We start from the raw sequence: 22,452 nt of genomic DNA, 5'->3' as shown, positions 1-22,452 counted from the left end.
GATAATGTCTTATCTTATTGGTCTTTTGAATCTCTAGAGTCTACTAAAGTACCAGGTATATAAATACTCAGTGTTTGTAGAATGAATGAATTCTGCAATTCATAGGCTATAAGGATATCTGTTTTATATCCTGAAGACAGCTACTGTGAGTTATCTTCTGATTTTTGTGGAGTCTGGAAAATCTGGTTCCTCAAAACAACACTTAAGGAAAATTTGCAGCCTGTTTCTCTGACCGCTTACTTGTTTTCCCCTTCCCAGGGAGAGGTTCACTTTTGCTCCCACGAGGCCATCCTCTGTTCTTATTGAACAGCTCGCGGTGTGTGTTAGCAAAGGGGAACCTGTGTTGCTGGTGGGAGAGACCGGGACTGGCAAAACCTCTACTGTCCAGTACTTGGCTCACATTACAGGTAAGTTAGAGGAGTAGCACTCTGCCCCCAGACAATAAACATTTCACACTGATTGCCTTCCCCTTCCACCCTTAAATAAAAAGTCCACAAAATACTAGAGTTTAAAAAGTGCCACCACTCTGCTTTGCCTGGAAATCACCACTGGAAATTTTTTCCTTGGAAATAATGTAATTTTTTCCCCTGGAAATAACCACTGTTAATAGCTTGGTATTAATTTTTTTTTTTTGGCTCTAATCTATGGTCTGCAAATATATAAATATTTAAGTTTGGTTTTATGTTGAAAAAATGGGATTCTATATATATGTATTGCAGTTAACAAGGAAATTAGACATCTTTAAAAATAGAACTGCCTCATTTCTATTTAATGGCTAAATAATAATATTCCATATTGGAATTTTATTTAATTCTGATTTATAGACATTGACTTACTGAAGGAATTTTTTTGTTGTTTTCAGTTATCTGATACTGATACACAATCTTGTACATATCTTGTACGTATATACATATATGTACAAGATATCTTGTCCATATCTTTCTGGGTTAGGTGAAAATTTCGGATGGTTGAAATTCCTGAAAGTAAAATAAGAGAATCAGAGGAAGTATACATTTAAAGATTTGCCCTATGCCTATGCCTACACATCCTTAAGGATCACTGGATATAATTAGTCTTGAAATTTTCAGAATGACCCTTCCGCCCTTTCTTTTTAAAAGGCCACCGTTTGAGGGTTGTCAACATGAATCAACAGAGTGACACTGCAGACTTGCTTGGAGGGTAAGTATGGTTTAAAATTGTTTTCTTGTTATTTTGTGTTCACTGCTTGAGGGAACAAATAGTTTTTCCTTTCAAAGCTCAAAATTAGCATTAGAAAAAGGTCCAAAGACTTGTACCCCTACCCCTACTCCAGCAGGTTATTTATTGGACTTTATTGAGGAGCTCTTGGATGTGGAGATGTTTCTCTTTACTTTTTTTTTTTTTTAAGATTTTATTTATTTATTTGACAGACTAGTGAGAGAGCGCACACAAGCACGTAGAGTAGGAGAGGGAGAAGCAGGCTTCCTGATGAGCAGGGGAGCCTGATGCAGGACTCCATCCCAGGACCCTGGGATCATGACCTGAGCTGAAGGCAGATGCTTAACTGACCGAGCCAGCCAGGCATCCCTATTTCTCTTTATTGTAAAGAACACTTGAGGTTCTTGCTCTCAAAGATCATGCTGGAATGGAGAGGGGAAAAAAACCAAGTGTATAATCAATTACTATTTGTGTGTACAGTCATTTGTCTAAAGCATACATTCTGGAGTCACAGTGCCTTGGAGCTAGACTCTCTCCTGCAGTTCAGTTATCTTTGAAACATTAAGTAGCTCTCTACTTGGTTAAATGCTGCTCATGGGACTCCACTGTGGTCATTAAAATGCCCTTTCGTGTTGGTGTTTTTTAATATGTTTGGTTCACATTGAATATGTTTGGTTTGTGCTGAAGGCTATAAAACTGATGGATGCTATTGGCATACCTTATGTTGAAAGACATTTGGGATCTGTCCCATTAACTCAGAACAGTTGCTTAAAAAAATCCTTAAAGGCATAAAGTAGAAATTATTGTTCTTTTTGCTCTTAATGGCGTCTACCAGAAAGCTTTTCATTTATCTGGGTTTTTTGGGGCCACCTTAACAGCAGTTTTTAATTTCACTCTCTTTGTCTTACATTCCTCCTTGCTGTGGGTAGATTGCTACTTTGAATCCTGCTTCTTTTGGTACTTTTCCTTTTCTTGCCCATTACTTATATTCTGTTCTACACATATTAGTAATGATGTACTGAATGCTTTTAAATATATATTCTATCTTAAGATCCATTACCTGAGGCTTATCTTTCTTACTCTAATTCTACTTTCACTTTGTTATTTTTTTCCCTGGTAATCTTTCTACTCTATTTTTATTTTACTACTGTCATAATTGACACTGAATCTCCCCTTTCCTTCATTGAGGTACTTGGCAATATGTTCTTACTAATATATAGAATTTGTTACTTAGTAATACCATGTATAATACCGTGTATTTCTCTTATTCTGTATCTCTGTATGTCTTCAGGAATATTCTCCTGTTATGAATTCCTAAAACAAATGGCTGGGCTTTTTTTTTTAAAGATTTTATTTATTTATTTATTTGACAGAGACACAGCGAGAGAGGGAACACAAGCAGGGGGAGTGGGAGAGGGAGAAGCAGGCTTCCTGCCGAGCAGGGTACCTGATACAGGACTCAATCCCAGGACCCTGGGTTCATGACCAGAGCCAAAGGCAGACACTTAATGACTGAGCCACCCAGGGGCCCCACAAATGGCTGGTCTTGTACTGATTGAACATGTATTGGGTTTGTCTCTGCTAAGAATTTGTGGTGTTATGTCAGCCATTGTAAGTAGTTTTAAACATAGTGAGTACAGAGATGCCCGTTTGTATCCTGATGCAATTGATAGTAAAAAGATTGGCATCAGAATATGGTAACTGGAGTTTTATTTTAGTGCCAACTTCCTAAAAACAGTATGTATTCATTTTTTCCTTGTTAGTAGGTTAGCTTCAGTTATCAAATAGAAAACTTATATATGCTTCAGTGTTTATATGATTGGAAATGTGCTTTGCTTCCTATATTTTTGTATTACTGGAAAGTGGTATAAATCAAATCTTTTTTTTTTTTTTTTTTTTTTTTTTTTTTTTAGATTTTATTTATTTATTTGACAGAGAGAGATCACAAGTAGATGGAGAGGCAGGCAGGGGGGCGGGGAAGCAGGATCTCTGCCGAGCAGAGAACCCGATGCGGGACTCGATCCCAGGACCCTGAGATCATGACCTGAGCCGAAGGCAGCGGCTTAACCCACTGAGCCACCCAGGCGCCCTAAATCAAATCTTTTAATGTATAACATATTGTAGATGCGTGGATGACTCCTTTGCTTATGAGTTTTTGTGTGTAAGAGGGAAAGACTAAAAAATAACTTGAGAAAGACAAGGGACTGGAAAACAAAATTCAAGAGTTGCAGGGAGATACGATAGAGAAAGTATAATATTTCTATTTTAGGGATGTGTGGTTTCATTTGTTTCATTAGGTTTTATAACTTATGTTAAACATATTTTACAGGGGCGCCTGGGTGGCTCAGTGGGTTAAGCCTCTGCCTTTGGCTCAGGTCATGATTTCAGGGTCCTGGGATCGAGTCCCACATGGGGCTCTCTGCTCAGCGGGGAGCCTGCTTCCGCCCCCCCTGCCTGCCTCTCTGCCTACTTGTGATCTCTCTCTCTCTGTCAAATAAATAAATAAAATCTTTTTAACAAACCCCATATTTTACACATGTCAAATAATATTATAAAAAAATGAAAGGGATTTATAGCCTAATTAGTTTGTTTTGCAAATCTGGATCCTTTAGATTGATTTTAAAAAGAGTATAATTGAGGGGCACCTGGGTGGCTCAGTGGGTTAAAGCCTCTGCCTTCGGCTCGGGTCATGATCCCAGGGTCCTGGGATCGAGCCCCGCATCGGGCTCTCTGCTCAGCGGGGAGCCTGCTTCCTCCTCTCTCTCTGCCTGCCTCTCTGCCTACTTGTGATCTCTGTCAAATAAATAAATAAATCTTTAAAAAAAATAAAAATAAAAATAAAAAGAGTATAATTGAGAATAAAGACACTTTATAAAAGTAAAACTTCAAAGATCATCAGAGTCTTCAACTATGTTATACAGATTGTCTTCTGATCTTTGTTAGTATATGTACTCCCTTTTTTTTTTTTTATTAGTACTAGTGTGGTATATTTTTTTCCTTCATTTAAGGGTTCTTTGTTTTTTTAAAGTGGGCTGCACGCCCAGTGTGGGGCTTGAACTAATGACCCTGAGATCAAGAACTGCATGCTCTACTGACTGAGCCAGCCGGGATCCCCTCCATTTAATTTTTAACTCATTTAAAAAAAATTTCTTTTTTTAGATTTTATCTTTAAGTAATCTCTATACCCAGCATGGGGCTCGAACCTATAACCCTGAGATCAAGTGAGCCAGCCACGTGCCCCTGTTATTCTGGTAGGCAGAACATAGACCTTCAGATTACTTGTGAGTAGAGAACTAAACCAAGTTCCAACAGAGTTGGGGGTGAAGAGAACTTATGATGAGACTCTGAAAAAGAGTAGAGAACACAGAGGACTTAGATGAAGCAGATAAAATCATTCCAGAAGGAGAAACTCTAGGACTAAATGGCAAAACCCAGAGCACAGGTTCACAGCATTCTTTATAGAGAAGGGGATTGGTAAGGGCAGCCTCTGAGGGAGAAACATGACTCTTGGAGAAGTTGGCAATGAAGGAGAGAAAAAAAATGGGAGGAGAATTAAAGGTCTCATAGAAATGGAGAAGCCACCAACTTGGATCCTCTTTCTTTGCCACCCGTGGAAACCTCTGTACTGAAGAGAACAGGGCAGAAGTGCGTGCTCATAAATTTGGAAACCTGATTCTAAAATGAAGAAGAGTGTTTATCATTTTGGTTACTCAGCATGTACTGATTTATGTTCTTTCACATGTTACAGTATTAGTCATTTTCTTTTAGCCAATTTCAAGTGAATTCTTACATACACTCTCAGTGTTATGTTCTCTCAGGTGTCAGGTTAGTTCCCGCTGAGTATTTGTGTTGCAGCTCATGTTTTTCTTTCTTTCTGAAATGTGTATATGTTAATGCATTTTTTTCATCACTTGAAAAATTGACTTTTATTGACTTAACTGTCTCAGCCACTATGCTGTGCTTTAAATGAACAGATGCTTCTTTTAGTCTCTTTTGCAGTTTTAAGCTGCTACTTTCATGAATTCAATAGACTTGAGCCACTTAATAATGTTAATAATTATAACAGCTAATTCTAGTATGTATTCAGGTTCCAGGCACTATTTGGAGTCCTTTATTTCTTATTTTTTAAAGATTTATTTATTTATTTATTTTAGAGAGAGAGCAAGAGAGTGTGGGGGGCAGAGCAGGAGGGGAGAGAGAGAATCCTCAAGCAGACTCCCCACTAAGCACGGAACTCAATGCAGGGCTAGATCCCAGGACCCTGAGATTTGTGACCTGATCTTAAACCAAGAGTGGGTCACTTAACCGACTGTGCCACCCAAGCGCCCTGTAGTCCTTTGTGTTAACTCAGTTTGCATTTTTAGCAACCATGAGGCACAGACTATTACCCCATTTTATACATGAGAGATTAAGTACCTTATTGAGGTACTTATTGAGGCTGGTTCTTGTTTGAACCAAGGCTGTCTGTACAGAGTGTCTGTGGTTTTTCTTTTTTTAATATTTATTTATTTGACAAAGATCACAAGTAGGCAGAGAGGTAGACAGAGAGAGAGGGGGAAAGCAGGCTCCCCGTGGAACAGAGAGCCCGATGTGGGACTAGATCCTAGGACCCTGGGATCATGACCTGAGCCAAAGGCAGAGGCTTTAACTCACTGAGCCACCCAGGCGCCCAAGTGTCTGTGTACTTGATCATTACTCTGCTGCCTCAGTTAGCTTTGGGTTCCATTTGTACTGTCATCTTTAAGACTAGCAATTTTATTTAAATAAAGTTTGTGTTTTGTTCAGTTCCTCACTACTTTTGTTCATCATTGTTTCCTTGGACCAGTCTATCGGTCTCTCAGCTTTGCTTCTACTCCTAACTTCCCAAAGGTTTCTCTTTCATTCAATAGTTAATGGTCCTTCAAAGGTATCATCAGAACACATGTCTCAAATCCTTTCACCGATTTTCAGGCCATTTAGAGTATACTCCAAAGGCATTTTTTGACTTCTGAGGTCCTTCATAATCTGGCACTGGCACCTCTGATATAATTTCCTTTGTCTGGCTCTGCCACTGAGCTCCAGCCACACACTTTTGCATATCACGCCTAGATGCTCGCTGTGCTTTCTCTGACATCCCTTGCCGCCCACAGATGTTTGGCTTAGCTCCTTTCCGTGCTTGATTTGGGTCACCTTCAAATTCCCATCTTTAACCAAGTCTTTCTGACTACCATGTCTAAATTACCAGTGCCTTCTTCACCCAATCCTTTATATTTATATTCATAGCACTTACTACTACTTGATGTTTTATAGTAGATATATTTTCTTATTGTTTCTTTCTTTGGATTGTAAGCTACAGTGGGGCAGGACCTTATGGGTCTTGTTTACTCAGTGCCTAACAACTAACAGGTACTCAGTAAATTTTTGTTGAATAAATAGAGTAAATAAATATCTTTACTAATGTGTTAGTGCTAACTGGTAAGTGTAAATGAGTTTGAAGTTCTCATGCTCTTTCTCTCTGGAATCAGACTCTTTCATAGATGCTCTGTATCAGGGCCTTGGTGTTACTCATTTCATGGTTCCTCCCTCACAGTCCAATGAGTAAGTAGTGTCCAGTTCTCTAGTTGTGCTTCACTATTCTGAAACATATTTGGTATTGTTTCATGGCCCTGTGATTATAGTATATAGTATCTTAGGTTTCAGAAAATTGTATATTTGAGGTTTTTCAGGAACAGTTTGTGCTGCCTGAGCAACTTTTTGCTACAGCAGGTGTTTCTCAACTCTTCATTATCACTCCTGCCCTTGAATATTAAATTAAACTTTATATGAGGGACGCCTGGGTGGCTCAGTTGGTTAAGTGTCCAGCTCTTTATTTCAGCTCAGGTCTTGATCTTAGGGTAGTGAGTTCAAGCCCTGTGTTGGGCTGCACACTGGGTGTGGAGCCTAATGCTTAAAATAAATAAAATTTATATGGATTAATTTCCTAGCTCCCTAACCAGAGAAATGCTAAAGAATAAGAGCATCTAAATACTAAGAAATAAAATGTTGAGCTTTGGAGGGCCACAAACAATTGCAATGTCTGAGATACTGTTGCTTCCCCCTTTCCCTGGCCCCATTTCAGTCTCTTTAAGAGCAGTATCCTCGGGGCGCCTGGGTGGCTCAGTGGGTTAAAGCCTCTGCCTTCGGCTCAGGTCTTGATCCCAGGGTCCTGGGATCGAGCCCCTGTATCGGGCTGTCTGCTCAGCGGGGGCCTGCTTCCTCCTTTCTCTCTCTCTTTGTGCCTACCTCTCTGCCTACTTGTGATCTCTGTCTATCAAATAAATAAATAAAATTAGGGAAAAAAAAAAAAAGCAGTATCCTCTCCCTGTCAATTGAGAAGCCGTGAGTTGTGCTCACTTTAAGTTAATCAATTTCAGATGTTGTATTTTCTTCTAAAATATCCTGAAAACTTTTTGGCCAATTTTAATAAATATGTTGTATCATTAAGTGCTTATATATGATGTTTATTTAAACATGTTAGGAAAATAAGTGACATGCCTCTCACTGTCCAACTAGGAATTTCCAGTTTTTTTCATAATACTGTTTACCTAATACTAGTTTTTATACTGGGTGTGGAGAAAATAGATTATAATTTAGAACTTTAACACCAAGGGGCCTGGGTGTCTCAGTTGGTTTAGCGGCCGACTCTTTATTTTGGCTCAGGTCATGATCTCAGGGTCCTGGGATTGAGCGCCAAGTTGGGCTCCACACTCAGCCTGGAATCTGCTTAAGGATTTCTCTCCGTCTCCCCCTCATCCTTCTCTCTCACTCTCTCTCTCAAATAAATAAATCTTTAAAAAATAAATAAAACTTTAACATAGATCTTGGTATTATTTTTGATTTTGATTAAATGAAATCTTAGACCTATTCCTATATTCTGTGACAGCATTTCTAATTTCTGTTAGCTTCAGAAGTTTGGGAATTACATTTACCTTTTGTTTCAGTTACAAACCGGTGGACCATAAGCTTATTTGGCTGCCCTTACGGGAGTCATTTGAAGAACTCTTTGCCCAGACGTTTTCCAAGAAGCAAAACTTTACATTCTTGGGGCATATTCAGACGTGCTACAGGCAGAAACGGTGGCATGATCTCCTCAGATTAATGCAGCATGTGCACAAGTCGGCTGTCAACAAGGATGGAAAAGAAAGTGAAACTGGTAAGAACAGGACCTGTACTAAAAAAAAAAAAAAAAGAATAGGACCTGTACTGCTGGTGGGAGGCCATGAGGCTGAGGCTTATTAGCAGAATTGAAACCAGTGACCAAAGGGTTAGTAGGATTAATAAGCACACCTGCAGACTAATAAACGAGTCTGCAGTGTTTTCCTTTAAACATCTCTGACTCTGCTCCCCTGTAAGGCAGATTTGAGGCTTATTGTCCCATCTTCTTGTTTTTGTTTGGGTGCCTTTTTGTTCTGTTTTGTTTTTGTTAGATTTTATTTTTAAGTAATCTCCACCCAAAGTGGGGCTTGGACCTGTAAGGCCGAGATCACGAGTTGCATGCTCTATGGGTAGCCAGCCAGGTGACCCTTGGCTGCCTCTTGAGTAAACACCTTTCCTTGCTACATACTCAGTCGGCTTTGCTCTCTGTCAGGCACATGAACTTGGGTTTAGTTCTGACGTTGGTGAGCCAGCCACGAGCTTTTTGCCAGTGGTTCATGAGCTGCCAGCTGACAAGAATTTGGTGACAAGTTTAAGCATTTACTTAGGCTTTTTGTCCTAGGAATTGTCCCTGAGCCCCACTCTGACTGGGTGTTGCCAGCACTCAGAGCTTAATTTAACTCCTGTGGCAAGGAAATAGTTTTTGGTCGGGGCAGATGTGTCTTGGTGAGCTTATTTCTTCCTCCCATTTGGCTTGACTCTCTTAGCCCCCTTGACTAGGAAGCCATTTGTTTCAGTTGGTGAAGCCCCAACTTTTAGGGAGCAGCCAGTGCTCACAGAAGTATTCTGGGATCGTTTGGTTTGCTGCTGCAGTTTTTGTTCACATCTTTGGATGTAAAATCAGCCACATTCTAATTGGAAATGGGAAATGACAGTTTGATTCCTGAATACAGCAGTGTTTAGTTACAAACTTAGGAGAGAAAAAAAGATTTTTTTTGTAACACTGCTTGACCGTAATATTCATTAGACTCTGGATAACAATGACCAGTTAATGAATCCATAAATGATAATACCATCTTTCAATTGGATTTGTTCTGTAAGATTTTGTTTGCATCTTATTTGTGTATTTGTATATATGTTCATCTATATTGTAAATACGAGATATTTTCTCCACTTCTGGATAGTAGTGCTAAAATTAGTTTGTAAAGGAGAGCTATTTAAGTTGGCCTGAAGGCAAGTGCTTATGAGAATTGGGCATTCTAAAACTCAGAAACTAATCCAAGTTTTTCAAGTTCACATGATCTGAAAAAGATTCGGTATTAAAGTTGATTTAAAGTTGTTGGTATAATAAAAATAGGTCATTAGAACTATCAGCATAAACTTTTATTCTGCCTGGATTTAAGTCAATTAAGTTGATATAAATTTTTTTTTAAAATATGTAGCTTGGGCAAATGACTTTGTTTTTTAAAGTCTTTATGGGTAATCTGAATAAAACTGTTCAGAACCAATAGATGTAAATAAGATAAAAAGGTTTACAGGTAAACTTTTCAGTAGCTTTCGAGATCTTTGGTAACCTAAAACTTTAAAGTTTTTCTAAGTTCAATGTTGAGTTAAGTAAATTCACTAAACATCTAGATCGTTTCTAAATTAAGATAAAACATTAATTACTAAACATAGGTTTATCTGATTTTGGCCCCCTCTTACAGAGAAACTAAAGATATTTGGGTTTGCTAATAAACGTGTTCTGTGCCATGCTGAGATAAGGCATATATTTCTAAAAATTCTTAAATGTCATAAATTCACCAATCTAAGGAATGCCGGTACAACAAATAGTTCATAATTAGTTACTACTTAGTTTTTACTAGAAACTTAAAGTTTCTAAGAGTTAAAAGTTCTAATACATAGAATTACTGGAAATGATAAGGGAGACAACTCTATGCAAGGAAAGTGAGACTGGTTATTTAAGAGGGAAAATTGAAGACAAAATGTGAATGTAAAAAGGAAAGTTGTAGAAGGTTTATGAGAAGGGAGTCTTTGGAAAGGAACTATGTGCGTGGTAGGCACTAAGATGATGGATATTAGTATGTGAAGTTTATTAGGGAGTGATCAAGAGACGAGAGTAAGAGAATAAGATTAGGCAGAAGTTGAGCAGTGATACAGTATCAAAAGAAGCCTTAGCTGACGCTCTGAGGAGTTCCAAATTTGAATTACCCTTCAGAACCATCCTAAATTGGGGCAAAATTGGGGCTGGACTTTTATAATAGTCATTGGATATGACCACCTAGGAAGAGGGCATGCCCTTGGCAAGGCAGCTGTCTTCAGTTAGGGCAGTCCCTGATGGTGTCTCAGGGTTGAGGACTGTTGATAGTGCCCCTATAGCTGAGAGTCCTTCTCTTCTGATGGAGATTCTTGTCAGCACGTCACTGCACCCAGCACAAGAAATCAGACCCATGCTGTACCCTGGTTGTCTGCGTCCTGATAAGTGTTATGTTAACATGGGAGATGACAAGGAGGAAAAAGGAAGGGACTTCATTAATTTTTAAAGAATTTATCTTTTGGAATGAGTAAGTTTTAATATCAGAAGTGCACCGGCATAAAATTGGAATTAGGTTTTCATGTTAAATGGCAGTTTCCTTAGATTATTGGTCTAGGTTTTTCTTTATCATTAATGTAATCTGTTTGGAAAAACAAAATTTCTACATTTTGTCTCTGTTAGGTCCTTTATTGCTTCAGAAAGTTGAATCTTTTCAATGTTAAAAGTCCCAAGCTAACAACTTTGCCTTTACAATCTCTTAGTGTTGCATTTACTACATCGGTAATTAAGTTTTGTAATGACCTGTAATCCTATTTTGGCATATGCTTCAAAATTTCCTGATATTTCTGACAAAACTTCCCAAAATTCAACTTCTGAATGAAGTCTTTTTTACTAATTAGGCTTATTTGTTTGGCATGTCATTATATGGGAAGCTTTGTCAAATAAATGATGATAAACCTTCTTAGGTTATAAGATTTTAATCTGTCCTGGTACAGTGTCATCACTTGTAATTCTAATAAATAAAATGTTGTGTGCCCCAGTAATCACCAAATTTCCCTGCATTATATTCCTTGCATTATGGTTCCCTGCACCAAATTTCAGCTGCATTATAATGAACTCTGATCCGGTATTTAACCATGGCCAATTTTGAGCCTTTTCTCGTTTATAGTTGCTGTTTTACTCTAACAGTCTTCCAAATATGTTACAGCTTTAGGCAGTTCATGGGAAGGAGTTTTGACAAATACAGTTTTTGATACCTTTAAGATCATAAAACTGAACTAGGTAAAAATTTGTGAAACTAACAAAAAACAGCGTTAGGTATACAACTCTTTCCCAAATTGTAAAGCTCCTTCTTCTTCTTCTTTTTTTTTTTTAAAGATTTATTTATTTATTTGACAGAGATCACAAGTAGGCAGAGAGGCAGGCAGAGAGAGGGGGAAGCAGGCTCCCTGCTGAGTAGAGAGCCCGATGTGGGGCTCCATCCCAGGACCCTGGGATCATGACCTGAGCCGGAGGCAGAGGCTTTAACCCACTGAGCCACCCAGTGGCTCCCAGGGGCCCAAGCTCCTTCTTCTTGATGAAGTTTATTTGCTGCATGGAGATAAAGGACTTCAGCACTTCTAGTAGCTTGTCTAGTTGCTGGGTATGTCAGCTTTCCAGTGTTGCTCCAAAACAACCAAAGAAGAAACTGCTGTTTTGGTCAAGCAGAATATACATGTTAAGCCAAGTACAAGGGAATATTTCCAAGAAGGAATGAAGTTGTTTGATTCTTCAAACCCCCAAATTGCATCCTATTTCAACAGGAAATAGAGCTCTTGTCATCCCAGTTCCCTCAAGAATGAATCATGATCAAAAGACAGTTGGGGGCAGGCTCCTGGGTGGCTTAGTCGGGTAAGCACCTACCTTTGCTTCAGGTCGTGATCCCACGGTCCTGGGATAGGGTCCTGGGATTGAACCCCATGTTGGGCTCCCTGTTCAGTGAGGAGTCTGCTTCTCCCTCTGCTACTCCCCCTGCTTATATTCTCTTACTCTTGCTCTTTCTCAAATAAATAAATAAACCAAATCTTAGGGGAAAAAAAAAGACAGTGGGGATTGAAACTGGTAACCAGGGAGCTAAGGGGACGAATAATAGGTGCAGCTGCAGACGAAAATTGCAGATGCAGCATTTTACCCAGACTTGTTTTCACTTGCCTGTAAGTATCCCTGACTCTCTCTCTTTGGAAAGGGCGGATTTGAGGCTTGCTTTTCCTGAGTCTCGTCATTCTGCTGCCTCTTGAGTAAATCCTTGCTGCACACACTTGGTGTCTCCGTGATTGACTTCGCTGTGCAGACAAACTCAGATTCCCTCACAGAGTTAGCAAAGGAGTGTGGGGAAGAATGAAGCCGTACAGATTGGAGCTTTCTAGGATGTAGGGCAAAGACGACCGATTCATAAGAATTGCTCCTTTTGTGATTCTAGGCATGATTTCCATAAAAGCATGGTTGGTAATGTTGATGAACAACTACAACTTATTGGTCAATAAGTCATATTTCCTTAGAAAATAAGTTGTTTCCAAAAAGCTGGGTTCTACAGCCAAAGGGCTTTTGGTAGCTTAGTTATCTTCTCTGTCCTTTCTCACCCATGAAATGGGGCTAAGGGTACCTACTTCAAAGGGCTACGGTGAGGGGTGAAAGAATTAACTAATGTACACATGCACAGAGATGATCTGATTACTGTAGTGGCTGGCGTATAACATTATATAAGTACTTGGATTTATTTTTTTCTGTATCTAAGATCTTTGATTTTTATGTGAGTTTTGTTATTTTTTTTTGTTTGTGTTTAAGTTCTATGTGTTACAACCTAAAATGTATGTTAAGTTCTCATCTTTATTCTTTTCTAGGGTTACTCCTAAAAGAGAAGTGGGAAGCATTTGGTCTTAGACTCAACCATGCTCAACAACAGATGAAAATGACTGAAAATGCTCTATTGTTTGCATTTGTAGAGGTATTTTGGTTCATTTATTTAGGTTAAAAGAATGTTTGATACAAAATACAAGTTTAGGCTGCCTACTATTTTGTATTCTCTTTATGTTGGTATTTTTAGTGCTTGGTGTTTAAGATTTAAACACTAATGAAATAGTGCTTCAGGGGAATGATTTCTGAAAAATGTCCTTTACAGAAATTATAAGGCCTTGATGAGCACCATTATTTTTAAAGTTGCAGGTGAGGACAACTAGTGAACTCTGTTGCATGAGGAGGGTTTTGAGGGCGGGGTATAGATTTGGATCTATTCACTTGAGGTCTGGGAAGAACCGGCTCAATTAAATTTTCGTGACTTAAGATTTTTTTTTTTTTTAAAGATTTTATTTATTTACTTGACAGAGAGAGATCACAAGTAGACAGAGAGGCAGGCAGAGAGAGAGAGAGGGAAGCAGGCTCCCTGCTGAGCAGAGAGCCCAATGCGGGACTCGATCCCAGGAGCCTGAGACCATGACCTGAGCCGAAGGCAGCGGCTTAACCCACTGAGCCACCCAGGCACCCATGACTTAAGATTTTTAATTCTTATTTTTTAAAAATTGTTTCTGTGGCATACTTTACACCATAAAAGGAGGTAGGGCTCTTGTTTGATCTTGTTTTGATTGTGTACATCGTTGTGGGAAATTGGTTATCAGTGCTTAATGTTAATAGGATTATTTTTAAAATAACCAATTAGGATGTCAAGTGCTCTCAAAATAGGGTGTATACCTATTTCATGACTTGGCATTACACTGGAGTTCAATACATTTATTCTGTTTTATTGTTTTCAATTAAATTTTTAGAAGCTTCTGGTAGGATCATCATGAAAGCATAAGTATAAAGCCACTTAATAATAAAACAATTTAGGTTTTGATATGTCAGTGAGTGGATTATAAGATTTATTTTTCAGTGCTCTCGGAAATAGAATTTGAAGAGCTAAATCAGTGAAGATGAGGAAAGATTTATTTTGATATTCTCCAGCAAATGTGAAAGACCATGTATTACAACAACTGCAGTCTCCTGATTTAGTCTTTTATCTCCCCTTTGCATACTCCTCACCTGACCCTGTATTTATTTTGGGTGCTTTTAATAACCATTCGGGTACTGATAAACGTCGGACTACATTGTAAGTTGTTAGTTACTTGACCGTCTAGCTACTGAGATGATTTAGTTTGTTGCACCCCTCTGTTAGGCTCAAAGATCCTTCCTTGCCCCTCCGGACATTTAAAAATGGTTGACTTGGCCTTAGCTCTTACAACAAGCTGGTGGCCATTTGCATTTAGGGTGAAAGCTCATCAAGCACAAAAGGTTTGAGCTCACTTCTTATTTCTAACCCTGCTTACGTAACTGCCCTTGGTGAGTGTATCCTTATTTGCAATGGATTTTTAACAGTTTACTTTCTCTTCTTTTAGGGTACGCTAGCTCAAGCCATAAAGAAAGGAGAGTGGATCTTGTTGGATGAGATTAATCTGGCTGCTCCAGAAACATTAGAATGTCTCAGTGGTTTACTTGAAGGCTCCTCTGGCTCCCTGGTATTGCTGGATCGAGGAGACACAGGTACCACTTGATCCCATTAAGGTTAACTTGGTCCCAGGCCTTTTGGTCTTTTTAGAGTAAGATTCTTTTGGTTAGGTAGATTATGTAGCCCTCCCAGTGTTCATTCCATAGTACTAATTTTCTGCTAAGTTAGGTGGCATGGGGAATGCAAAGGATAAGAATTTAAATTATTTGGGTAGGGCGCCTGGGTGGCTCAGTGGGTTAAGCCGCTGCCTTCGGCTCGGGTCATGATCTCAGGGTTCTGGGATCGAGTCCCGCATCGGGCTCTCTGCTCGGCAGGGAGCCTGCTTCCCTCCCTCTCTCTCTGCCTGCCTCTCTGTCTACTTGTGATCTCTCTCTGTCAAAGAAATAAATAAAAAATCTTTAAAAAAAAAAATAAATAAAATAAATTATTTGGGTAGTAAGTAATAGACATGCTGCACACTGAGTGACAAAATATATGCTGATGAATAGGTAATAAAATATAAATAATAATGAACAACCATACCTTCAAAGATAGTGGAAGGGGAGTGTAAGATTAAGTTGGTACATAGGTCTGGAAATTGGTTTCAGTGGGGTTTCAGGAAAGGTAAGGATGGTTTGAGCAGCCAGTTCCAGCGCTGCTGAGTCTGAGGCAGGGTTTCCTGGCCTGAGGTTCTGTGGCGTTAGATAGTCTTCCCCGGGCACCTGTGGCTGATCACTTGCTATTACCAGTTGAGAATTTGTAATTTTCTCCTAACAGAACCACTGGTTCGGCATCCTGACTTCCGTTTATTTGCGTGCATGAACCCAGCAACAGATGTGGGCAAAAGAAATCTCCCACCAGGAATAAGAAACAGGTGAGGGGACATGGCCTGATTCCTGGGGATTTCTTTCTTTCTTTCTTTTTTTCTTTCTTTCTTTCTTTCTTTCTTTCTTTCTTTCTTCTTTCTTTTTCTTTCAAGTTTTCTTTATTGATTGATTGGTAATATTAACATAACCAAACCTCATAACAATGCTTGAAATTTCTTGATCTCTGGTAAGAGGAATCCTTCCTTATTTGTCATATTCCTCTACTTTTTCTAGGTGGTAGGACTACAGAGGACTCCAGAACAGGAGAGTTTCTTCCTTTGGGTTGTTTGTATGACACTTAATGGCTCACAGATATTATAGAAAATTAATTTTTTTCCTCTTTTGAATAACCTTATAGCTACCAGAAAAACTTTCACATACTGATAAAACAGTATAACATTTAACAGTATAAGTGCATTTTAGGAACTGAATCCTCTTGGATGAGGCCAGTGGTTTGTAAAAGGCCTTTTAATTTTCAGTGTTCATTAAACACTGACTGACACCAACAAGGTATTTTGTTGGTATTTCATGTTTGTAGCATTTGGAAAAAGATGATGATCTTATATTTGTTGGTGACCTTTTGTTGAATGTTGAGTTTTAAAATAGTGCTAAAATATTTTAAGATTCCTATCCCCGCATTACAAGAGTAATAAAACCTTTTTAGGAAAATTTTATAAATTAGAGACATTGTATTTTCTTTGCTCCAATGATTTTATTTTTGCTGATGAGGGTGCTTTTTGTTGTGTATTTTTTTTTTGTCACATGCTGTTATAATAACACCTCTGAAAGTAAGGATAAATGTCTTCTTTTATTTCATTATGGTCAGTTTTTATTTAGATGAAAGGCTTTCATATTTTATAAGCAATTAAAATGAGTTTATATAATTTCTTGTGTTTTGTATTTTTTTAAAAGATTTTATTTGAGCGCACACTTGTGAGAGAGAGGAAAAGAGAGAAAGAGAAAACAAGCCAGGGCGGAGAGGCAGAAGGAGAGGGGAAAAGCCAGCTTCCCACTGAGCAGGGAGCTTGGTGAGGGGATGAGGGGTTTGATCTCAAGACCCTGGGATTATGACCTGAGCCAAAGGCAGATGTTTAACTGGCTGAGCCACCCAGGCGCCCCATGTGTGTGTGTGTGTGTGTGTGTGTGTGTTTTTTAAGATTTTATTTATTTATTTGACAGAGAGAGATCACAAGTAGACGGAGAGGCAGGCAGAGAGAGAGAGAGGGAAGCAAGCTCCCCGCCAAGCAGAGAGCCCGATGCGGGACTTGATCCCAAGACCCTGAGATCATGACCTGAGCCGAAGGCAGCGGCCCAACCCACTGAGCCACCCAGGCGCCCCTGTGTGTTTTTTTTTTTAAAGATTCTATTTATTTATTTGACAGAGAGATCACAAGTAGGCAGAGAGGCAGGCAGAGAGAGAGGAGGGGAAGCAGGCTCCCTGCCGAGCAGAGAGCCCAATGTGGGGCTCGATTCCAGGACCCCGAGATCATGACCTGAACCGAAGGCAGAGGCTCAACCCACTGAGCCACCCAGGTGCCCCTGTGTTTTGTATTTTTTAATTGTCAGAATAGCTATATTAACTTCCTAAAAAGTTATTATTTAATAATCATTGTCTTACAGGTTCACAGAACTTTATGTAGAAGAATTGGAAAGTAAAGAAGATTTACAAATTCTTATTGTGGATTATCTGAAAGGACTGAGTGTGAATAAGACCACAGTGCAAGGAATCATCAAGTAGGTTCTCTTTGGTTTCTCTTCATAAACTTTTCGCCTGAACATGTGTGCCTAATGCACATGTATTATTCCTTTTTGCTTCTGACTGGAGAAGGATTATCATTAAGGTTTCTATTTTAAAGTATGAACTCCCATGGATTTTCCTAATGAAGCTACATTGAAAGCTTAAGAATTATTACCGATGAGAATATGTAAACAATTAGATAATACTCTCCTAATTACTTCTGTATTCATAGCTAGGAGTTTACATCCCCAGAATGTAAATGACTTGTATTTTCATTTTTTAAATTTCATTTTATTTTTTTAGTGTGCCAAGTTTCATTGTTTATATACCTCACCCAGTGCTCCATGCAATAAATGTCCTCTTTAATACCCACCACCAGGCTCACCCTATTTTGCTCTGTCTTGATGAAATCTTACTTTTTGCAATTTGCATGTTCGTTATGTGGGATGCAGGGAGGAAGAGGTTGATACAGTGAGTGACTGGGGTTTAGAATTAATTGAGGCTTAGCTGACTAAAGTTCATATTGGCCATGTGGCTTGCTGCTTTCTTGAGCCTTGCCTTTTCTTTCTTTCTTTTTTCCTTCCTCCCTCCCATCCTTCCTTCCTTATAAGAATGCATTTTCTAAACTGCAAAGCATTTTATTTATTTATTTTTTAAAAGATTTTATTTATTTGTCAGAGAGTATGCCCCCACAAGCAGGGGAGAGGCAGGCTCCCTCTGAGCAAGGAGCCTTATACAGGACTCGATCCCAGAACCCTGGGATCATGACCTGAGCCAAAGGCAGATGCTTAACTGACTGAGCCACCCAGGCATCCTTCTTCTGCTTCTTTTTTTTTTGTTGTTATTAATATCTGCCTTTTATTTATTTAGTTTAATTTTTTATTAACATATATATTATTAGCCCCAGGGGTATAGGTCAATGAATCGTCAGGCTTACACACTTCACAGCACTCACCATAGCACATACCCTCCCCAATGTCCATAACCCAACCACCCTCTCCCTCCTCCCCCCACTGCAGCAACCCTCAGTTTGTTTTGTGAGATTAAGAGTCTCCTATGGTTTTTCTCCCTCCCAATACCATCTTGTTTCATTTTTTTCCTTCCCTACCCCCCAAACCTCCAATGTTGCCTCCCAAATTCCTCATATCAGGGAGATCATATGATAATTGTCTTTCTCTGATTGACTTATTTCACTCCGCATAATACCCTCTAGTTCCATCCACATCGTTGCAAATGTCAAGATTTCATTTCTTTTGATGGCTGCATAGTATTCCATTGTGTATATATACCACTTCTTCTTTATCCATTTATCTGTAGATGGACATCTAGATTCTTTCCATAGTTTGGCTGTTGTGGACATTGCTGCTATAAACATTCGGGTGCACGTGCCCCTTCGGATCACTACATTCGTATCTTTAGGGTAAATACCCAGTAGTGCAGTTGCTGGGTCATAGTAACTCTATTTTCTTTTTTTTTTTTTTTTTTTTTAAAGATTTTATTTATTTATTTGACAGAGAGAAATCACAAGTAGGCAGAGAGGCAGGCAGAGAGAGAGGAGGAAGCAGGCTCCCTGCTGAGCAGAAAGCCCGATGCGGGGCTCGAACCCAGGACCTGGGATCATGACCTGAGCCGAAGGCAGCGGCTTAACCCACTGAGCCACCCAGGCGCCCCTAGTAACTCTATTTTCAATTTTTGAGGAACCTCCATGCTTCCAGAGTGGCTGCACCAGCTTGTATTCCCACCAACAGTGTAGGAGGGTTCCCCTTTCTCCGCATCCTCGCCAATATCTGTCATTTCCTGACTTGTTGATTTTAGCCATTCTGACTGGTGTGAGGTGATACCTCATTGTGGTTTTGATTTGTAGTTTCCTGAGGCCTAGTGATGTGGAACACTTTTTCATGTGTCTGTTGGTCATCTGGATGTCTTCTTTGCAGAAATGTCTGTTCATGTCCTCTGCCAGGCATCCTTCTTGAGCCTCTGTTTCCGTTTCTGTTTTTGTTTCTTATGCCATGTGGAAAGGGCACAGTCTTCTATCAGACAACCTGAATTCTAGCACGGGCTCTGTCAAAAACAAATTCTGTCATTCTGGGCACTTCACTTAGTCCGTTTTGTCTGTGTTGTGTAGAAAGAACTATACAAGCTTCTGAAATAGGATCATATTAATGTTTTACTTTGTATTTTGTGGTTTGTTACCTTTTTTTTTTTTTTTAAAGATTTTTTATTTATTTATTTGACAGAGAGAAATCACAAGTAGGCAGAGAGGCAGGCAGAGAGAGAGGAGGAAGCAGGCTCCCTGCTGAGCAGAAAGCCCGATGCGGGGCTCGAACCCAGGACCTGGGATCATGACCTGAGCCGAAGGCAGCGGCTTAACCCACTGAGCCACCCAGGCGCCCCTGTTACCCTTTTTTTGTTCAAATAATTATTGAGTTGCCGAGGTGCTAGGGATACAGCTATAAATAAGATAAATATAAATAATCTCCTCATGGAGCTTTTAAAAATTCAAGAGGTGAAGATAACCAATAAATAAGGAGATACACACTGTAATTTTTTTGAAGTGACTATAACCTCAAGATTTTATTGTCTTCATAAAACAACAAAATATGGGGATGCCTGGTGGCTCGGTTGCTTGGGCGGCTGCCTTCGACTCAGGTCATGATCCCAACGTCCTGGGATCGAGTCCCACATCGGGCTCCTTGCTCAGCAGGGAGCCTGCTTCTCCCTCTGCCTCTGCCTGCCATTCTGTCTGCCTGTGCTCTCTCTCTTTCTCTATCTCTGACAAATAAATAAACAAACAAACAAACAAACAAACAAAAAAATAGGAAGCTTGGCCCTTGAATCACTCGGCCCTTTCTCTTCTTATCTCCCAGTTCAAAATGCTTACATCCTTTAATAGCCAGCATTCTCTTAGATCTGCAGTTGGGCTCAACACATTCAAGCCTCAGCACAATCTTCTTTGTAGTTTTAGCCTTTTTTTCAGAAAATTGACATAGCCACTCTGCTTCATTTCTTAATGCTGCTTTCCCTGTGCATAAGGAGAATCTTTGCCTTTCTTGTACACTGTCACTTTGTGGGGTTAGTGCTTGTCATACTTCTTACAAAAATTCTGGTGGGTTTTAGGAATGTTCACCATGTTTGCAAGAGCGCTATTAGCACAGAAAGCAGGAGAAACATATTTTTAGGTTATGGTAAGCATAGGAAAATAACACATAAAGCAAAATGGGGATTAGAAAATACAGGCTTGAAGCTTTTTTTTTTTTTTCTTGTAAGATTTTATTTATTTGAGAGAAGGAACAAGGAGGGAGAGAGAGCACAGGCAGGGGAAGAGGAAGGGGGAGAAGCAGACTCCCCACTGAGCAGGGAGCCTGGACCCTGGGATCATGAGCTGAAGTCAGGCACTTAACCAACTGAGCCACCCAGGAGCCCCAGTTGGAGCCCTATTTTAAAAAGAATAGTTAAGGAGGCATTTGTAAAAATGCTTTGGAATGGTTTACCAATACCACATCCTAAAATTAGAACACTTTTGTTAGCCAAGAATGTTTGGACAAAAGTATAAATATGTGTAGTTAAAATTTATTTATTTATTTATTTTTTTCTTAAAGATTTTATTTATTTATTTGTCAGAGAGAGAGAGAGCGAGCACAGGCAGACAGAGTGGCAGGCAGAGGCAGAGGGAGAAGCAGGCTCCCCACAGAACAAGGAGCCCGATGTGGGACTCGATCCCAGGACGCTGGGATCATGACCTGAGCCGAAGGCAGCGGCTTAACCCACTGAGCCACCCAGGCGTCCCAATATGTGTAGTTAAAATTTAAAAGCAGAATTTAAAACAGACTAGATAAAGCAGAGACTCTTAAAAAATGCCATAGTATAAGTAGTAAGTGTTCCATTTGTAATAACCCATTCCTAGAATGTAGATTCTTTCTACAAAAGAAAGAACGTGGGGGCACCTGGGTGGCTCAGTTGGTTAAGCCACTGCCTTCGGCTAAGGTGATGATCCTGGAGTCCCGGGATCAAGTCCCACATCAGGCTCCAGCTCCACGGGGAGTCTGCTTCTCCCTCTGACCTTCTCTCCTCTCATGTTCTCTCTCTCTCTGTCTCTCTCTCAAATAAATAAATAAAATCCTTAAAAAAAAAAAAAAGAACATGTAGCAGGATTGCAAAGAGGCAAGTCAAATCTTACTATTTGGGCAAGAACTTGGATTTCATCTGTGACACATTTGGTTACTCTTTTTTTTTTTTTTTTAAAGATTTTATTTATTTATTTGACAGACAGAGATTACAAGTAGGCAGAGGCAGGCAGAGAGGGAGAGAGGAGGAAGCAGGCTCCCTGCTGAGCAGAGATCCCGATGCAGGGCTCCATCCCAGGACCCTGAGATCATGACCTGAGCTGAAGGCAGAGGCTTTAACCCACTGAGCCACCCAGGTGCCCCTCACATTTGGTTACTTTTGATCTTGTGTAGCTGATCATGAATTTAAGGAAGTTTTAAATTTCTTGCATTTCATGTTTAAGTCTGAAGCGTATTTTGTCTTGCCATCTGGATTACTACAGTGTGGTAATGGTAACAGTAGCAGACACCATATTTTCATACTGTGTAACATTTTGTCATTGTTGATTATGGCCATACCTATGACCTTTCAAATACCATGATTTTGTTCTGTGTGCTTCTCCATCAGTATTAGATTACACCAGGACTTTATTTCCCTCTTGTATTGGAGCAGACTTTGGAACACCGTGTTTAGACTTTGTGTGTGTGTGTTTGTGTGTGTGTGTGTGTACTTTTTTTTTAAGATTTATTTTAGAGTGCGTGGGGTTGGGGGTTGGAGGGGTAGGGGAGGAGGAAGAGAGAATTTCAAGGAGTCTCCCCTCTGAGCACAGACCCTGAATCAGGGCTTGATTCCACCACGCTGAGATCATGACCTGAGCCAAAATCAGCAGTTGGATGCTTAACCAACTGAGCCACCCCTGGGCTCTGTATATTCTTACCAAGGGCTTCTCCTATCTTACTGTCTT

The 22,452-nt window shown here is 39.7% G+C and overlaps 1 protein-coding gene and 1 pseudogene across 4 annotated transcripts in view; one reads left to right on the top strand and one right to left on the bottom strand.

Annotated features, from left to right (window-relative positions):
* Positions 1–22,452, top strand: part of MDN1 (midasin AAA ATPase 1) — a 173,424-nt gene that overhangs the window by 43,187 nt on the left and 107,785 nt on the right. For all 4 annotated transcript variants that reach the window (XM_047734448.1, XM_047734449.1, XM_047734447.1 and 1 more), the window contains exons 14-20: positions 259–407; positions 1,119–1,179; positions 8,157–8,368; positions 13,225–13,328; positions 14,752–14,896; positions 15,618–15,714; positions 17,327–17,440. In XM_047734448.1, the coding sequence (XP_047590404.1) occupies positions 259–407; positions 1,119–1,179; positions 8,157–8,368; positions 13,225–13,328; positions 14,752–14,896; positions 15,618–15,714; positions 17,327–17,440 (882 nt within the window). The remainder of the gene's footprint in view (positions 1–258; positions 408–1,118; positions 1,180–8,156; positions 8,369–13,224; positions 13,329–14,751; positions 14,897–15,617; positions 15,715–17,326; positions 17,441–22,452) is intronic.
* On the bottom strand, positions 19,925–20,574 carry LOC125102551 (60S ribosomal protein L36a-like; annotated as a pseudogene).

The sequence above is a fragment of the Lutra lutra genome, chromosome 6, assembly GCF_902655055.1.
Source record: "Lutra lutra chromosome 6, mLutLut1.2, whole genome shotgun sequence".
NCBI classification, from domain to species: domain Eukaryota; kingdom Metazoa; phylum Chordata; class Mammalia; order Carnivora; family Mustelidae; genus Lutra; species Lutra lutra.
Note: the sequence above shows the minus strand (reverse complement) of the source record. Positions and strands in the feature narration are given on the sequence as shown.